The 16,286-nt window shown below is 37.0% G+C and overlaps 1 protein-coding gene across 1 annotated transcript in view; it reads left to right on the top strand.

The window, feature by feature from the left end:
* DYNC2H1 (dynein cytoplasmic 2 heavy chain 1) overlaps window positions 1-16,286 on the top strand; it is a 370,096-nt gene that overhangs the window by 341,548 nt on the left and 12,262 nt on the right. Inside the window, exons 86-87 of the mRNA XM_065405465.1 lie at window positions 14,018-14,127; window positions 14,479-14,560. Of these exons, the coding sequence (XP_065261537.1) occupies window positions 14,018-14,127; window positions 14,479-14,560 (192 nt within the window). The remainder of the gene's footprint in view (window positions 1-14,017; window positions 14,128-14,478; window positions 14,561-16,286) is intronic.

Below are 16,286 nucleotides of genomic sequence, written 5' to 3'. Positions count from 1 at the left end.
TCCCTTCACTCTTTAGCACCTGCAACTGTTAAGGAAAAATACAGGGGTGTCTTTTTCTCCTCACTACCCTTTCTTTCCACTTCCCCCTTGCAGACACAGTCTAGTCCTGTATGTCTAGTGTATTTAGCTTCAAAGAAAATAAAACATATGGTAAGAATGCTGTTTGGATGCATTGTCCGTTGACAATAAATGGAGGAAATATCCCAAAGTATATTTTTAGAGGCATATTCCAATCTGCAACTTGTTTTAGGAGGTTTAAAATGAATGTGCTAACTAACATTTAGAGTTTATACCTGTATTCAGCATTCTGCTAGTCTTATTAAATGTCAGAAAACAGTAACCCGTGGAAAGTTGACTCTGGTTTGATAAAAGTAAATTACCACTGCAACTGAAATTAGATCATATTTGCTAATGCTTTCCTCAGCTATGCCTTGTTGCATATCTGCTTCTGGCACATTGTTACCTAGCATGTTGATCCTAATGAACTCAGAAATTTTATGCTCAAACTCTGTGCTATTATTCAGACTTACTGAAAAAACATGTGGTTTCTGGGGCATGTCAAAGTAAAATGGGGAAATGGTATTTTATTTGAAAGAAGTGAATAGTAATTTTGGTCTCTAGACACTAAAAAATCAAACGCAAAATTGGAAAGTAGATAAAAAGAAGAATTACATTGTCTTATGTTTCAAAATACAATTAGTACATGATTTGACCTCAGGGAAGGCCTTTTGCCTAAAGATTAGTATTCTGTGTGTGTTCCTTCTAGCTCATATAGACTCCGACAGATGGCATTGAGTGAGCAATTGATATCTCAGTTAGTAAGTCCCTTTGTATAAGGCAGTCATATTAAAGGCTTAATTCATGTAGTTTAAGAACCATACCCACTTGTTCACATATGACAGAAGCCCAGATTTTCAAACCCGGATCCCTTAAATCCATATTTAGGCAGCTAAATAAAATAGGCTTAATCCTCAGGGGCTCACATGTGTCTAACTTTGGTCACCCAGGTTTAAAAATGGCAACCCTATATACTATACATATTTACCTAAATTACTGGCTTCCTTGTGGTTAGACCTGTGTTGGGTGTGCAGGGGTGGAGAGGTGCACCCACCTGTGTCCCTGTATAGAGGTGAGTGCATGGAGTGCTTCCTGCACTCCCTCCAATGTATATTCAAAAAGAGTACACTTTTTCAGGAAACTCCTAATGGCAAGTTTAGTGGTTGCCATTAAAGAGTTATTTCCCCACAGTTTATCATATATCTGAAATATTTCATATTTCTGTATATTTAGAGAAGGAAATAACAGAAGTATCTCAGAGTCTGAGAGTAAAATTTAATAAAATTTTAAACTGTTGTATATTTATCCTTTCTGAAATTTGCATTTTGAAGAAAAAGGAAATACAGTATAATTGCTTAATTGATCGTCTCTTAACCTAAACTCCTGCACAGGTGGATATCCACCCTGTCCTCCGACAGCAGTGTTTATCATTCATTGCTGCCTTGCTTACCCAAATTCCTGTTTTTCTAAAGGCTTTGAATTTCTCTGAAACCACCGGAAAAACAGAATTGTATTGTATATAGTTTTCAGCTTTGCAGTTGCCAGTGTTACCAAAAAATTGCTTCACTTCCTCTGGGCTTGTCTTCACATGAAAGCTAATCAGGAATAAAATAGGGTGTGAATTTAAAGCAGATTAGCTATTGCTGCTTAATTCTATGTGTGGATGCTCTTATTCTGGAATAAGAGTGCCTCATTCCTCAATAAGAGCCTCCATTCATGGAGTTAATCAGTAATATATATTCCAGAATAACTCCCAGTGTAGATGAGCCTGTAGTTTTATATCATTTTCTACTTCAATAGAAGACTCCTTTGGGGATCAGACAAAGGGTAAAAATACTATAGCAGGGAATACATTTGTAATTAGTCAAAACTTAAGAGGGGAAGTGCTTGATTCATATTGTAAAGGAGTTATATGAACCTAAAGTTGTATCAATGATAATGTGCAAATCTGGTGGCCTCTGTTCATTTCTTCTCTCTGCAGTTCAGTATAATGTGCTCAGTTTGTTGGGGATTGTAGAAGATAAGGAGAGCTTTTTCTTTAAAATGGAAAATACACATTTTGGATGTTAACTTGAACCAACTGAGACTATCCTAGCAGATTTATTTTGGAAAAAAGAAAATCTTATATTTATAATATAAAGAAAGTGGTGCTTTGCTAACTCACATTAATGAAAATTTTAAAAATATTCTACTAGGAATTGCTTTGCAAAACTCTTTTGATATGTCTGCCAAGTTATTTTTCGTACTATATTTGTAATCCTCATATGCAAAATTAATCTACATCAGGCTGTTTTAACATTTTAAAAGCTGTTTTGACCACAGCAGTAAGAGATCTAATACTGTTTTAGAAAATATTAAAGTAGTGCTTAGCTCAACAATTGTATAGAGTTGTGTTACAACTTTTTATTTTTGTGGGGAATGTGTTTGGGTATGTGGGAGATTCAAAGTTGCAAGTATCAGAGGGGTAGCCGTGTTAGTCTGTTGCTTTTTAAAGTTGCAAGTGTCATTCTTGCTATGATAGAGAGATTTTTTTTTGAAGAGGAAGGTACTTCAACATTTCTAAAGATGTTTTTGGCTCCAGAGTCACCTAATATGGTCGGGGTTCTGCTGATCGCCATATTTGGGGTCGGGAAGGAATTTTCCTCCAGGGTAGATTGGCAGAGGCCCTGGAGGTTTTTCGCCTTCCTCCGCAGCATGGGGCAGGGGTCGCTTGCTGGAGGATTCTCTGCGACTTAAAGTCTTTAAATCATGATTTGGGGACTTCAACAGCTGAGTCATGGGAGAGAATTATTCGAGGAGTGGGTGGGTCAGATTTTGTGGCCTGCATCATGCGGGAGGTCAGACTAGATGATCATAATGGTCCCTTCTGACCTTAAAGTCTATGAGTCTATGAGTAATATCCTCTGGAATTTTATTCCATAGTCAGATGCTGTCAACCAATAATGATTTGACCCCCAGTTCTCACATACTTCATTCTAGGCTTTATAAACTGTATTGTCTATCCCAGAGGGAAAAAACTGTGTAAGTAGTTTATAGATAGAAGAACATAAGAATGGCCCTACTGGGTCAGACCAAAGGTCCAGCTAGCCCAGTATTCTATCTTCCAACATTGGCCAGTGCCAGGTGCCACAGAGGGAATGAACAGTGGAGGTAATCATCAAGTGATCCATCCCCTGTCACCCATTCCAAGCTTCTGGCAAACAGAGGCTAGGGTCACCATCCCTGCCCATCCTGGCTAATAGCCATTGATGGACCTATCATCCAGGAATGTATCTAGTTCTTTTTTGAACCTTGTTCTAGTCTTGGCCTTCACAACATCCTCTGGCAAAGAGTTCCACAGATTGATTGTGCATTGTGTGAAGAAATACTTCCTTTTGTTTGTTTTAAACCTGCTGTCTATTACTTTAATTTGTTGTCCCCTAGTTCTTGTGTTATGAGAACACACCAGTCATGAAATTTGGTCTTTAATGTAGCTGGGGCTTGATCCATTAAATGTTTTAAAGATTAAGACGAAATCTTAAATAGCATCTGAAACTGACTAAGAACCAGTGGAGGGACTTGAACATAGGCCTGATGTGCTCCTTGTGGCCTAAGTCATGGAGGAGGAGTCAGGCAACCAGATTCTGTACCAACTGGAGCATTGTGAGAGGCCAAGATGGCTGCATCAGGAATTCTTTAGTGACCTGAAAATCAAAAAAGGAATCCTACTGAAAAGTGGAAATATAGACATGTTGCGAAGGATGAGAATAAAAGAAAAGCACTAGCACGGAGGGACAAAATCAGAAAGGCTAAGGCACCAAATGAGTTATACCTAGCAAGGGACATAAAAGGCAACAGAATGTTCTATTAATACATTAGGCGCAAGAGAAAGACAAAGGAAAGTGTACGTTCTCTACTTAGCAGGGAAGGACAGCTAATAACAGGCGAGACCAAGATGCTGTTTTGTTTAAGTCTTGACTAAAGGTTATTTGTCACAATTAATATTTGTGGCAAGGGGTAAGGAACACAAGTCAGAAAGAACAGGTGAAGGAATATTTAGATAAGTTAAATGTATTCAGATAGGGCCTGATGAAATTCACCCGAGGGTACTTAAGGAATTACCTAAAGCAATCTTGGTACTTTGGTAGCTAGCTAAAGCAAATATCCTTGAGAATTCTTGGAGAACAGGTGAGGCCCTAGAGGACGGGAGAAGTGCAAACATAATATCTATCTTTAAAAAAGAGGACCCGGGGAATTATAGACCAGTCATCCTAACTTTGATACCTGGAAAGATACTGGAACAAAGTATTAAAAAATCAATTTGTAAGCACCCAGAAGTTAATAGGGTTTTAAGAAATAACCAATATGGATTTGACAAGAACAAATTGTGCCAAACCATTCTAATTTCCTTCTTTGACAGGGTTACTAGTCTAGTGGACAGGGCTGTTGTATTAATTTAGATGGAATATATGGGCTAAAGGTGTTAACATAGCCCAGTCATTGTCCAACATTAAATAGTGTCTGGGGTTTGGTATACAGAGACCTCCGCCTGCTTAGAACCATGATGCAAATGCCATTAAAAGTCCTTTTAACCTTTTATTAAAGATAAAAAAGAAGGAAAAAAGAGCATTTGAAATGTTAAGCATTAAATAAGGCTTTCATTTTAACAACATTCCTTTTCCCCTTTAACTGTAGATTGTTTTTAGAAGGAAAACCCCACTATTTGACAGTCTGTTAGATGGTAATAACTGTCCCTTTCGGAGAAAAGAGAAAAAGTTAGTTGAGATGGGCTGAAGCCATTGATATTGCTGCTGCTGTTAAAGTCAGATTCTGTTTCCTTAAGGACAAAACAAGACAAACATATACAAGAGGGAAGAAAAAAAGAATAGTAAAGATAGAAAAGTGCAGCTTCTCCCTCTGGTATTGATTTTCATTAGATATCTCACTGCTGGAAAAACACAGGTACAGCATGTGGTCTTATAAGCCACTCTGAGACCTGGCAAACTTGCACCAGCATTGGGCTGTTTAGGGCACTGCTTTTAGCTTCCTCTTTTGAGTCACAGGCTCACAGCAGAGTTGCAAAATATACCGTCTTGGTGGGTGGACCAGACTTTTATTAGACAGAAGGAAAAAGGAGAGGGCTAGGAAAGAAAAGAAATAAGGTAGGGAAGGAAAAGAACACACTGAGAGGGGGAAAGAGGAGGTGACAAAGCTGCACATTCCAGGTGGTGTTTGGGAATTAGCCAGAGTCCGTGGAGGTGACAATGTCATCTGTGCCCCGTCTCTGGTCTGGTGTGGTCAGGACATTTCTCAGGATCAGGACGGCAAAGGCACAACATTGTCATGTTCTATCCCAGGGTCCCAGGATACTGTGGCAGTGGCCACAATGGTTGAAGCTCACTTCTTTTCCCTTCTTTCAGTTGGCCAGCATGACAGTAGCCAGCTTTTTGCCCCACAAGGGGAGTGACCCCAAAAGGGGAGTGATGTGTGGAATAGCCCATCCCCTCATTATTTTGTCCACCAATTAGGCCTAATTTCTAACACACCAGTTTTTGGTCCATTCATTTCCAGTCCCACACTTGTTTACCAGGCATGATCTCAACACAGTCCTTGAATTATATAAGTAGGCCATTCTTTTTGGGACTAATTTAGTCTCTGTTTTTCTTTTGTACTGTTTCCCATCAACATCTGTTGTTAAAGGTATTGTGACATTTTATCAATTATCATTCACCTATTACAAGTGAAATTACACATAGGTTAATTTTATAAGCCCAATTATTACAACAGGGAGAAGTAGTAGACTCGATATATCTTAATTTTGACACAGTCCCACACAGCATTCTAATATGCAATCTAGGGAAATGTGGACTAAATTAAATTACTATAAGATGGGGTCACAACTGGTTGAAAAAATATTCTCAAAAAGTACTTATCAGTGATTCACTCTCAAACTGGAAGGCTGCATCTAGTTGGGTCCTGTAGGGGCCTGTCCTGGGTGCAGTACTTTCAATATTTTCATTAATGATTTAGATAATGCAGTTGAGAGTACACTCCTAAAATTTGCAAAGGATGCCACACTGGGAGGAGTTGCATGCACTTTGGAGGACAGAATGAGAAATTAAAATGACTTTAATAAACTGGAGAATTGGTCTGAAATCAACAACATAAAATCAAAAAAAGACAAATGTAAATTATTGCTGAAAAGGATCTGAGGGTTACAGTGAATCCCAAATTGAATTTGAGCCAACAATATAATGCAATTGCGAAAAAGGCTAATGTCATTCTGGAGAGTATTAACAGGAGTGTTGTATGGAAGACATGAGAGGTAATTGTTTGTTCTACCCTGCACTGGTGAGGCCTCAGGGGAGTATTGTGTCCAGTTTTGGGTGCTACACTTCTAGAAAGAAGTGGATAACTTGCAGAGAGAACAGAGGAAAGCCACAAAAATAATAAAAGGTTTAGAAAACCTGACCAATGAGATGTTAAAAGAACCTGGGCATATTTAGTTTTGAGAAGAGAAGACTCGGTGGGGACATCATAACAGCCTTCAAATATGCAAGCACTGTTATAAGGAGGAAGGTGATCAGTTTTTCTCCGTCTACTGAAGGAAGGAAAAGAAGTACTCATCTTAATCTGCAGCAAAGGAGATTTAGGTTAGATGTTAGGAAAAACTTTCTGATTATAAGGATAGTTAGGTACTGGAATAGGTTACTGAGGGAGATTGTGAAATTCCTGTCACTGAAATTTTTAAAGAACAGTTTGGACAGACATCTTTCAGGTATGGTCGAGGTATACTTGGTCCTGCCTCAGTGCAGGGGGCTAAACTAGATGACCTCCTAAGATCCTTTCCAGCCCTACATTTCTATGATTTAATAATTGTGTTCACATTCAGCTTCAGATATACTCATTTACAGTATTCCAGCCTGTAGGTGATAAATGCATAGATCACCATGCCCAGGTTTTCGTCCAGGAGGGAGGGGCAAAGGCTTCTAGCAAGTTGAAGGTGAAAGAAGGCATTTTCAGAAACTGTTGTTACTTGGTCATCCATGCATAGTGAGGAGTCAGACAGGCTCCCAAGGTTTCATACCAGTTTAACAATTGGGGCTGTATGCCGTAAGTGGAAGGTGGGGACAAAAAATATCTCAGCTAGTTCATCATAGTGTTTCCCCCTTTCCAATAGAATTGGTTTGGTCTTTTCTGGGTTCAGTTTGAGTCAGCTGCTCTTCATTCAGGAGCTGGTCCCTCCTAGTCATTCTGTAAGTTTAATAGTGGTAGTGGTTATATCAGTGGTGAATGAGTTATATATGAGTGTGTCATATGTATGTTGCTGACATTTGAGCCAATCATGTCTCACTCTCTCCCAATAATCTCATGTAGATAAGGGGGGATAAATATGAATATTTAAAATGTATTTACACTTGTCGCATAGTAGATGCCTTTATGAATTATAAATAGGGCTGTCAATTAATTGCAGTTAACTCACGTGATTAACTCAAAAAAAATCATGATTTAAAAAAATTAATCATGATTAATCACAGTTCTAATCACAGTTTTAAACAACAGAACACAAATGGAAATTTATTAAATATTTTAGATGTTTTTCTACATTTTCAAATATATTGATTTCAATTACAACACAGGATACAAACTGTACAGTACTCACCTTATTTTTATTACAAATATTTGCACTGTAAAATGATTTTTAAAAATACTATTTTTCAGTTCGCCCCTACAAGTACCATAGTGCAATCTCTTTATCATGAAAGCGCAACTTACAAATGTAGATTTTTTTTTTTTTTTTTTTTTACATAATTGCACTCTGTGACATTCTGTACCTCGGGGGAACACCCTACACCTCCATGTTCATCCTTATAAAATGATTGTGTGGTATCCAATACAAAGTTTGTCATGTCAGGTGTCTTTGGAAGGCGCATGATGCACTGAGCATTGTTGTTATAGTGATGTTATAGTAATTCTTGTTACAGTAATATTATAGGTTATAAATTCATGTATATAGTTATAAGGCTGAAAATGTATCCTCATGGCTTAAAGCAAGCCCAGGCAATAACTCTCCAAAAGCAGAGGAGCAGTTCATGCCTCATCAGGACATGTATGGGAGAAACCCAGCCCAGCCTCACAGGAACAAAGGACACTGGCCTAGGCAACAACAAAGGATCTGTTGGACTCTCGAGTATGTCACCCCCCTTTCTTTGGTCAGTTTGGGACTGCGATGAGGTAATGCTCACCTGACTCTGAAGGGGAGGGGAGGCAAAGCCAAGAGGGAAGAAAGGACATGATGAAAGGGAGAGACATTTGCCATGCTCTTCCTCTCTCTTCCACCTACATCTACAGACACCATCACCACCTTGCGACTGAAGCGCCCACCAAAGGGGAGAGCCTGGCTGAAGCATCTAAGTTTTTAAGGGCATTAAAAGTGTTAAGATCAGCTTAGAATGCATTTGCTTTTATTTCATTTGACTAAATCTGACTTATGTTTTGACTTATAATCACTTAAAATCTATCTTTGTAGTTAATAAATCTGTTTGTTTATTCTACCTGAAGCAGTGCGTTTGGTTTGAAGCATGTCAGAGATTCCTCTTGGGATAACAAGCCTGGTACATATCAATCTCTTTGTTAAATTGACTAACTCATATAAGCTTGTAGCGTCCAGCGGGCATAACTGGACACTGAAAGATGGAGGTACCTAGGGTCGTCTCTGGGGCCGGAGATATTGGCTAGTGTCATTTGATTGCACAATCCAAGGAGCAGCTTACATGCCAGAGGCTGTGTGTGAACAGCCTAGGAGTGGAGATTCTCACAGCAGAGCAGGGTAAGGCTGGCTCCCAGAGTCAAGGATTGCAGGACCTAGCAGATCACCAGTCAGATAGCACCAGAGGAGAACGTCACACACTCAAAAACAAAACAATGTAAAACTTTAGCATCTACAAGTCCACTTAGTCCTACTTCTTGTTCAGCCAACTGCTAAGAGAAACAAATTTGTTTACATTTACGGGAGATAATGCTACCCACTTCTTATTTACAATGTCACCTGAAAGTGAGAATTGACATTCCCATGACACTTTTGTAGTCAGCATTGCAAGGTATTTATGTGCCAAATAAGCTAAACATTCGTATGCCCCTTCATGCTTTGGCCACCATTCCAGAGGACATGTTTCCATGCTGATGATGCTCATTAAAAAAATAATGCATTAATTAAATTTGTGAATGAACTTCTTGGGGGAGAATTGTATGTCTCCTGCTCTGTGTTTTACCTACATTCTGCCATATATTTCATGTTATAGCAGTCTCAGATGATGACCCAGTGTGCTGTTCGTTTTAACGACACTTTCACTGCAGATTTGACAAAACACAAAGAAGGTACCAATGTGAGATTTCTAAAGATAGCTATAGCAGTCGATCCAAGATTTAAGAATCTGAAGTGCCTTCCAAAATCCAATCAGAACAGGGTGTGGACCATGCTTTCAGAAGTTTTAAAAGAGCAACACTCCGATGCAGAAACTACAGAACCCAAACCACCAAAAAGGAAAATCAACCTTGTGCCTGTGGCATCTGACTCAGATGATGAAATATGAATCTGCACTGCTTTGGATCATTATCGAGCAGAACCCATCATCAGCATGGACGCATGTCCTCTGGAATGGTGGTTGAAGCATGAAGGGACATATGAATCTTTAGCGCATCTGGCACATAAATATCTTGCAATGCCGGCTACAACAGTGCCATGGGGACGCCTGTTTTCACTTTCAGGTGACATTGTAAACAAGAAGCGGGCAGTATTATCTCCTGCAAATGTAAACTAACTTGTTTGTCTGAGCGATTGGCTGAACAAGGAATCGGAGTGAGTGGACTTATAGGCTCTAAAGTTTTACATTGTTTTATTTTTGAATGCAGTTATTTTTTGTACATAATTCTACATTTGTAAGTTCAACTTCCATGATAAAGAGATTGCACTACAGTACTTGTATTAAGTGAATTGAAAAATACTATTTTATTTTTTCAGTGCAAATATTTATAATAAAAATAAATATAAAGTGTGTACTGTACACTTTGTATTCTGTGTTGTAATTGAAATCAATGTATTTGAAAATGTGAAAAACATCCAAAAGTATTTGTATAAATACTATTCTATTAGAATAAATAGTATTCTATTATTGTTTAACAGCGTGATTAATCACGATTAATTTTTTTAATCGCTTGACAGCCCTAATTATAAGTGTATTTTATTTAAAAGTTTAAAGGATATCCTTCTCCCATGCTGTACTGTACACCAATGCAAGTATCAATTTCATGTTTATTTCTATGATCTCATGAAAACTTTTTGGTACTGCAATCTTCCCAACCGTGATTAATTATATTAATTCAGACATTAATGGAGTGAAATCTGATTGTCAGCTGTGCTGGCCTTTTTAACTAGATTAAACATATGCATCTATATTCCTGCCAATATCACTCTTTAACAGTTAAAAGTTTATTTGAAAACACTAATAAAATGAATTTATTAAATATAAATTGAAATAATTGTGTGGCCTCTTATAGTATGCTAAGCGATTTAAAGTCTGTCCTAATCATCATCCACAATTATTATTGTACAATAAAAGGGATTACTGTTATTTAGAGTCAGTAAAAGAAGTGTGCAGACAAGAGCAATTAACTGCATATCTTTAGCTAATGAAAATGGAAAGCAAAAAAACTAACTTGTCATAATTGCTTGGAACGAGAGCTCAGAATCTATGTTGTGACAGATTTAAAGGTCACTGAATTAAATGTTTGAGTGTGGGAGAAACATGATGGAGATCTCTTTTGACACTTTGACAGAAAAAACTACAATTAATTAAGTGATAATTTATGTGTATTTTAAATGGCTTTCCCATTTCTAAGCTAATTTTATGGAAGCAGCCTATTAGCAATTTAAAGAAATCAGAGAAGTATGCTTTTTTTTTCAGCAAGATGTGGGTGTTCGGTAAGTGCTACCTGCAATTATAAAAGTTACGTAGCTTCACAGCTTTTTTATTCCCTCAGAATCTGGAATAGACTAATAGGCACAGTAACACAGATTATGGTACTTAGCAAAGAGCACAACTTGTTATCCTTTCTATATGGTGATAACATAAAGAATTTTTGAGCTGGTATTTATTCATTTAGTATTAGGCATTAACTTTTCTGTATACAAATATGTGACCTGCGACTATTTATAGAATTGTGCCACTAAACTACATTTAGAAGTGTATGCTGTTGTTTAATATTTATATAACTGTAAAATGGAGAAGCCACAGTCAGAAATGAGGCCCTGTTGTGTAAACAAATATGAAGATATCTTCTCTATCCTGAAGGGTTTACAATCTAAGGCCCAGAGTTTAAAAAATGGGATCTTAAAAATTAAGGCTCTTAAATCCTAATTCAGACACCTAAACAACTATCATAATTTTTTCAAAAGTGCTGAGCACCCAGAAACACCCACTGACATCAGTGGAAACTGCTGGGTTCTCATTACTTTCAAGAATTGGGCCTTTCATTCAGGAGCTTAACTTTAGGATCCTGTTTTTGGAAATTTTGGGCCAAGACTCATTTACATTCCACAGCATTGTGACCAAGTTGAGTAAAGTTTAAATCTGAAAGATCACAATTCAGCAAGTATTTATTTTACAGTTCATATCTACATTTTGAGGATATCGGATTCCTCGATTTCAAATTGTTGTTAATGTATGTTTTAGCATTAAAATTGCAGAGGGAAAGGGTCTGGGAGTGCTCAGCATGAACAAGTGCTAGGTGATTAAGCATTTTTGTACTGAACAAAACAAAAGCTTAAAACCAAAAAACCCTAAACTGAAATGTAATATTTATATAAATAAATTGCTATTCCTTTGTCAGAGACAAGCAATACTAGAATAACTGCAGACAGCGGATAGGTGCCTGATGCTCAGGCTCCAGTCCTGCAAACACTTAGGCATTTGCTTAACTTTATGAATATGAGTAGTCCCATTATTTTCTGATCAAGGATATGTTCAGTCATGAAGGAAAAATAATTCCACCTGGTTCATGTATAGTGAGCTGTTTTCACTGAAAATGTTTTTTAGTTTGCTAGATTTTGGCAAGAGTCTTACACCTTTTCAGTGAGTGATTAAAGTGGGAGTAAAATGTTCAAGAGATGTCTGCTGTGGCAAAATATCTGGAAGAGTAGTTAATAGCCTATGTTTTTTTAAGATTGGAGACACCTTTTGTATTTGTGTCTTTTAACAAAAAAGAGTGCATTTGGGGTAAAATAATGGAAAGTGTAGGAGACACAGCTCAGCAGTTCACTATAATTAATAATGAAAAAAGCAGCTGTAAAGATTGAAAAGTAAGACACACAGGTTGTGTCTTGCATCTTAATGACATGTTATTGATGTAATGGTGGGAAGTTCAGAGAATGTATCCCAGAAAGAGATGGCTCATTTCTTCAGCTAACTGATCATAAATGAGTGCCTCTGGTTGAATGGTCTAAGAACACAATAAATGTAAAACCAACATTTTCAAACTTGGATGCCCAGAGTAACATATCTGCATGTTTACTTAGGCACCTAAATAAACCTCCTGAGTTTTAGAGGTGTGGTAACTACTATTAATTTTAATTAAATGCTATAATGACGGAGACTATGAAGTTTAATTTTCATTTTGTGTCCCTAGTCCAGTTATCAAAGTATCTGGAGTTGCCCTCACCAATTACATTGAGAAGACATATCTAAGAAGTTTAGAGCTTAACCTGCAGTTGAAAATGCTGAATCTGCAATTCTCAAGGAAATCATGAGCCATATGTTACCCTGAGTCATACACATGCAAACTTATTTCGTCAGTGGGGATGAACCTATGTGTGTAACTGTGGCAATACTTTACCTCATTAAATTTTGTTCTCAGAGCAATCATTTACTAATCAAGATAAAGGAGAAATCATGACCAATCATGTCTCAGCGAAACACCACCTCAGAAACACCTTTATAAGCCTCAAACGCTGCAATAGAAAGTATCATAGAAACAAAGGGGCCTTGCAAGGATTTATGACCAAAATAATTGTGCAATTGTGTCATTCAGTAGTTCAAGAATCCTTGAAGAAAGTGCTGAATGTAGCATTGAGGAAACTACCATTTTTAATAACTAGAGGTATTCAAGAGTAGATTAGTTACGAAATTAAGAGATTCAGAGTAAAGGGAAACCATGCACTCTGGATAGGGGATGGATTGGAGGACCAAGGAGATCTTTTCCAGCACTATCTCCTGTAACTCTGTTTTATAATATAGATGTAATCTAATTCCTATCAAAATTACATACTCTTCTTATAATTGTACCAGATATTTTGAAGGGAAATTACTGGAATATACTTTAAAATACTTCTTTCACACTGCAGCATGAAAATCAAACTTTCTGAATTTAAAAGGTGATTTTCAGCAAAAGAAAATCAGTGGTCATAAATTGAAAGAAATTCAGTAATCTATCTAACCTAAATAAACTAATAACAGTAATGGTGATGACAGTTTTGTGGGACACATCCCCATTTGGAAATAATTTTAATTAGAAATTATGGTTACCAAAGGTGAAATAGGAATGCTAGAGAACACCCTAAAAAAACAGTGTTGGTATGCAAAGAGCTGAGTTCTACAAGTGGGCTGCATTGTACAAAGGTTGGAGGGTTTTTTAAGTTTATTCATATTGGCGAGTCACTTCAGAGACATACAAAATAAACTACTGTCTTCAAAATGTTAAATGCTGCTTAGTTTTGTTTATTTTCTGGTTGCCAGTACCAAACAGTAGGAATCAATGTTCCTCTTTAAGATTATAGTACATTTATACTAACACATTTACCATTAATCATTTATACGAACACATTTAGCATTAAAGACAGCTGTCAAATTTGCACCAACTCAAAGTGCTAGAAGATAAAGCAATAAGTTACTGTTCTCCCAATTAATGGGCAATACATTTTTTTTAGAACTGGGTGGATAAAGCAGAAAAAAAGACACTGCTCTCAGACACCCTTGACCTCTCAGAGCTCTTCCATCCAGATACATTTCTTAATGCCTTACGCCAGGAAACTGCAAGGTAGGTGATATGAAGCAGCCTATTTACACATTTCTCAGTTCCATTATTTCCCTTTCCCCTTTATATTCACTTTCTATTACTGTGCTTTCATTGTCGATAAGCTCACTTCACATCTTATGCTTCAAAATAGTGTCCTTAATCATCTTATTTTCTTATTATTTACACTGGGGTAAAATAGCTACTTTGTTAATTCGATGCTAAAAAAATCCTTTACTTTGTTGTAAAATTCTACATGTGTTTAATCTTTATTATGTGATGCAATAAACAATGTGAACAACTTATTCCTGTTTTTATATTTGAATTTCCTATTACATGTGTGCGGTATTTAGGGTATATTTGTTTATCTTTTAGGGTAATGAGCTGTTCGGTGGACAACCTTAAATTTGTAGCATCCTGGAAAGGTCAAATACAAGAAGCAAAACTCCAAGTTAAGGTACTGTGCCCACTCAGATTTCCGTCTGAATTTCTGGATTATACATAACAGAAGAATAGTGGTTAGAATCACAATATGGGTATTACAAAAGTGTTGCTGGAATGTCTTATTGTGGCAATCAAAAGCCAGGTGTTTCACTGAATCGAGGGACCTTTCCAACAAAGATCACTGCCAGATGAAGTACTGTACCTGAAATACAAAGGATCTTCAGTAATTTACAGGTACAAAAATATTAGTACAGTAGAATATTATTATTAATGTTCTTCAGAGGTAAAGAAGAGGATGGGGACAATTTTGGTTTTTGGTTTTAGTTTTGGGGTGTCTTTTTTTTTTTTTTTTTTTTAGTTATAATTATCATCTTAGAACTGTTCTTCCTCTGTTCTCTTCACGGTCGTTCACACAAGAATTTAAACTATAATCCTGTCTGATAATCTCTAAAAGTTGTCCAGACAATACTTACAGACCTTGTGGCATTTAACAAGACATGTAAAGGGACATAAAAATAACTAACTTTAGCATCATGGTGAACATTTCCTTTTTTAGTAAAACAGGCTCTAATGACCAGACTGTGTGTAAGGAATTGCTGAACTTCTGAACTGGGATTTTTAAAGGAGTTAGGTCTCCAAACCCCATTGACTTTTCAGTATCTATGATATGACTCAATCTCATTGATTTTTAATGGGCAGCTAACTCTAAGTCCTCTTTAGAATCCAAACTCTAATCACAGTACATTACCAGCACAATCTGTACACAATCAGTATCTAAGACATTCTTTTGTAAAAGAATCTCATATATTGTGTATTAAACACTATATATAAAATATGATGATGTATAGGATCCAGAATACATACTATATCGCATAATTAAAGATTAAATACTTTATACCAGACTATAGCTGTAATAAGTGAGACTCAGAATCTTCTTCTTCATCATTGTGTGCAGAATTATAGTAGCTGAGAGGAGGTCATGCAAATCTAATATTCAAGTGACAAGTTGGACAAGTTCTGTAAACTTTGGGCTAAACTGACATTGAGTCTCCTTAATTATGCCACCAAATGTGGATATCTGTTTTCATGTATAGAAATCGCACAAACTCAAAAACAGGCATTTTCATGTGCAAAATTTTCACAGGCTCCTTTGAAAATTTTGTCTTGTATGTTAAAATAACAATTAGAAACTTCTCTCTAAAGAAGGTGCTTGTGAATTTAGTGTTCATAGAAAGAAGCTGAACTGACAGCCTTGGGCAGCAAAATCCTGTATTAACGCATAAAACATGTAAAGCAAGGCAGCAGCAATACAGGCCACCTGAAATCATTCCACCAGTGTGCTCAACCTTGCCTTGGAAAGACTACTGTTGTGCCTTTTAATTTCTATAATTCAGGTTCCAGGTGTCTGTCCTGAAACGCAGTATTTCCCATGGAATTGACCCGAACTATCTGAGAGATTGCTGTTCCCAAGGCTACATTCCTTTGGAACAATGAAACTTCTAACCAACAGGGAGAGGCTTATGAGCGTGGGAGACAGAACTCTCACAAGAGTTAGTTCAAGATTATGGAAGATTATGGCACTCTCTCTGTCTTTAGAGATAAGAATCGCAGACCTTACTTTCAAAATTCTTTCTTCTACTTGGCTTTCTCCTTCATAAATTCTTTATACACACACTAACACAGACGCAAAGACCCTATAATCTAACCAAGTTCATTTTTCTACAGTTGAGAAAACAGAA

Source organism: Emys orbicularis, chromosome 1, assembly GCF_028017835.1.
Source record: "Emys orbicularis isolate rEmyOrb1 chromosome 1, rEmyOrb1.hap1, whole genome shotgun sequence".
In the NCBI taxonomy this organism is placed as follows: domain Eukaryota; kingdom Metazoa; phylum Chordata; order Testudines; family Emydidae; genus Emys; species Emys orbicularis.
This window is presented reverse-complemented; position numbering and strand designations above follow the sequence as displayed.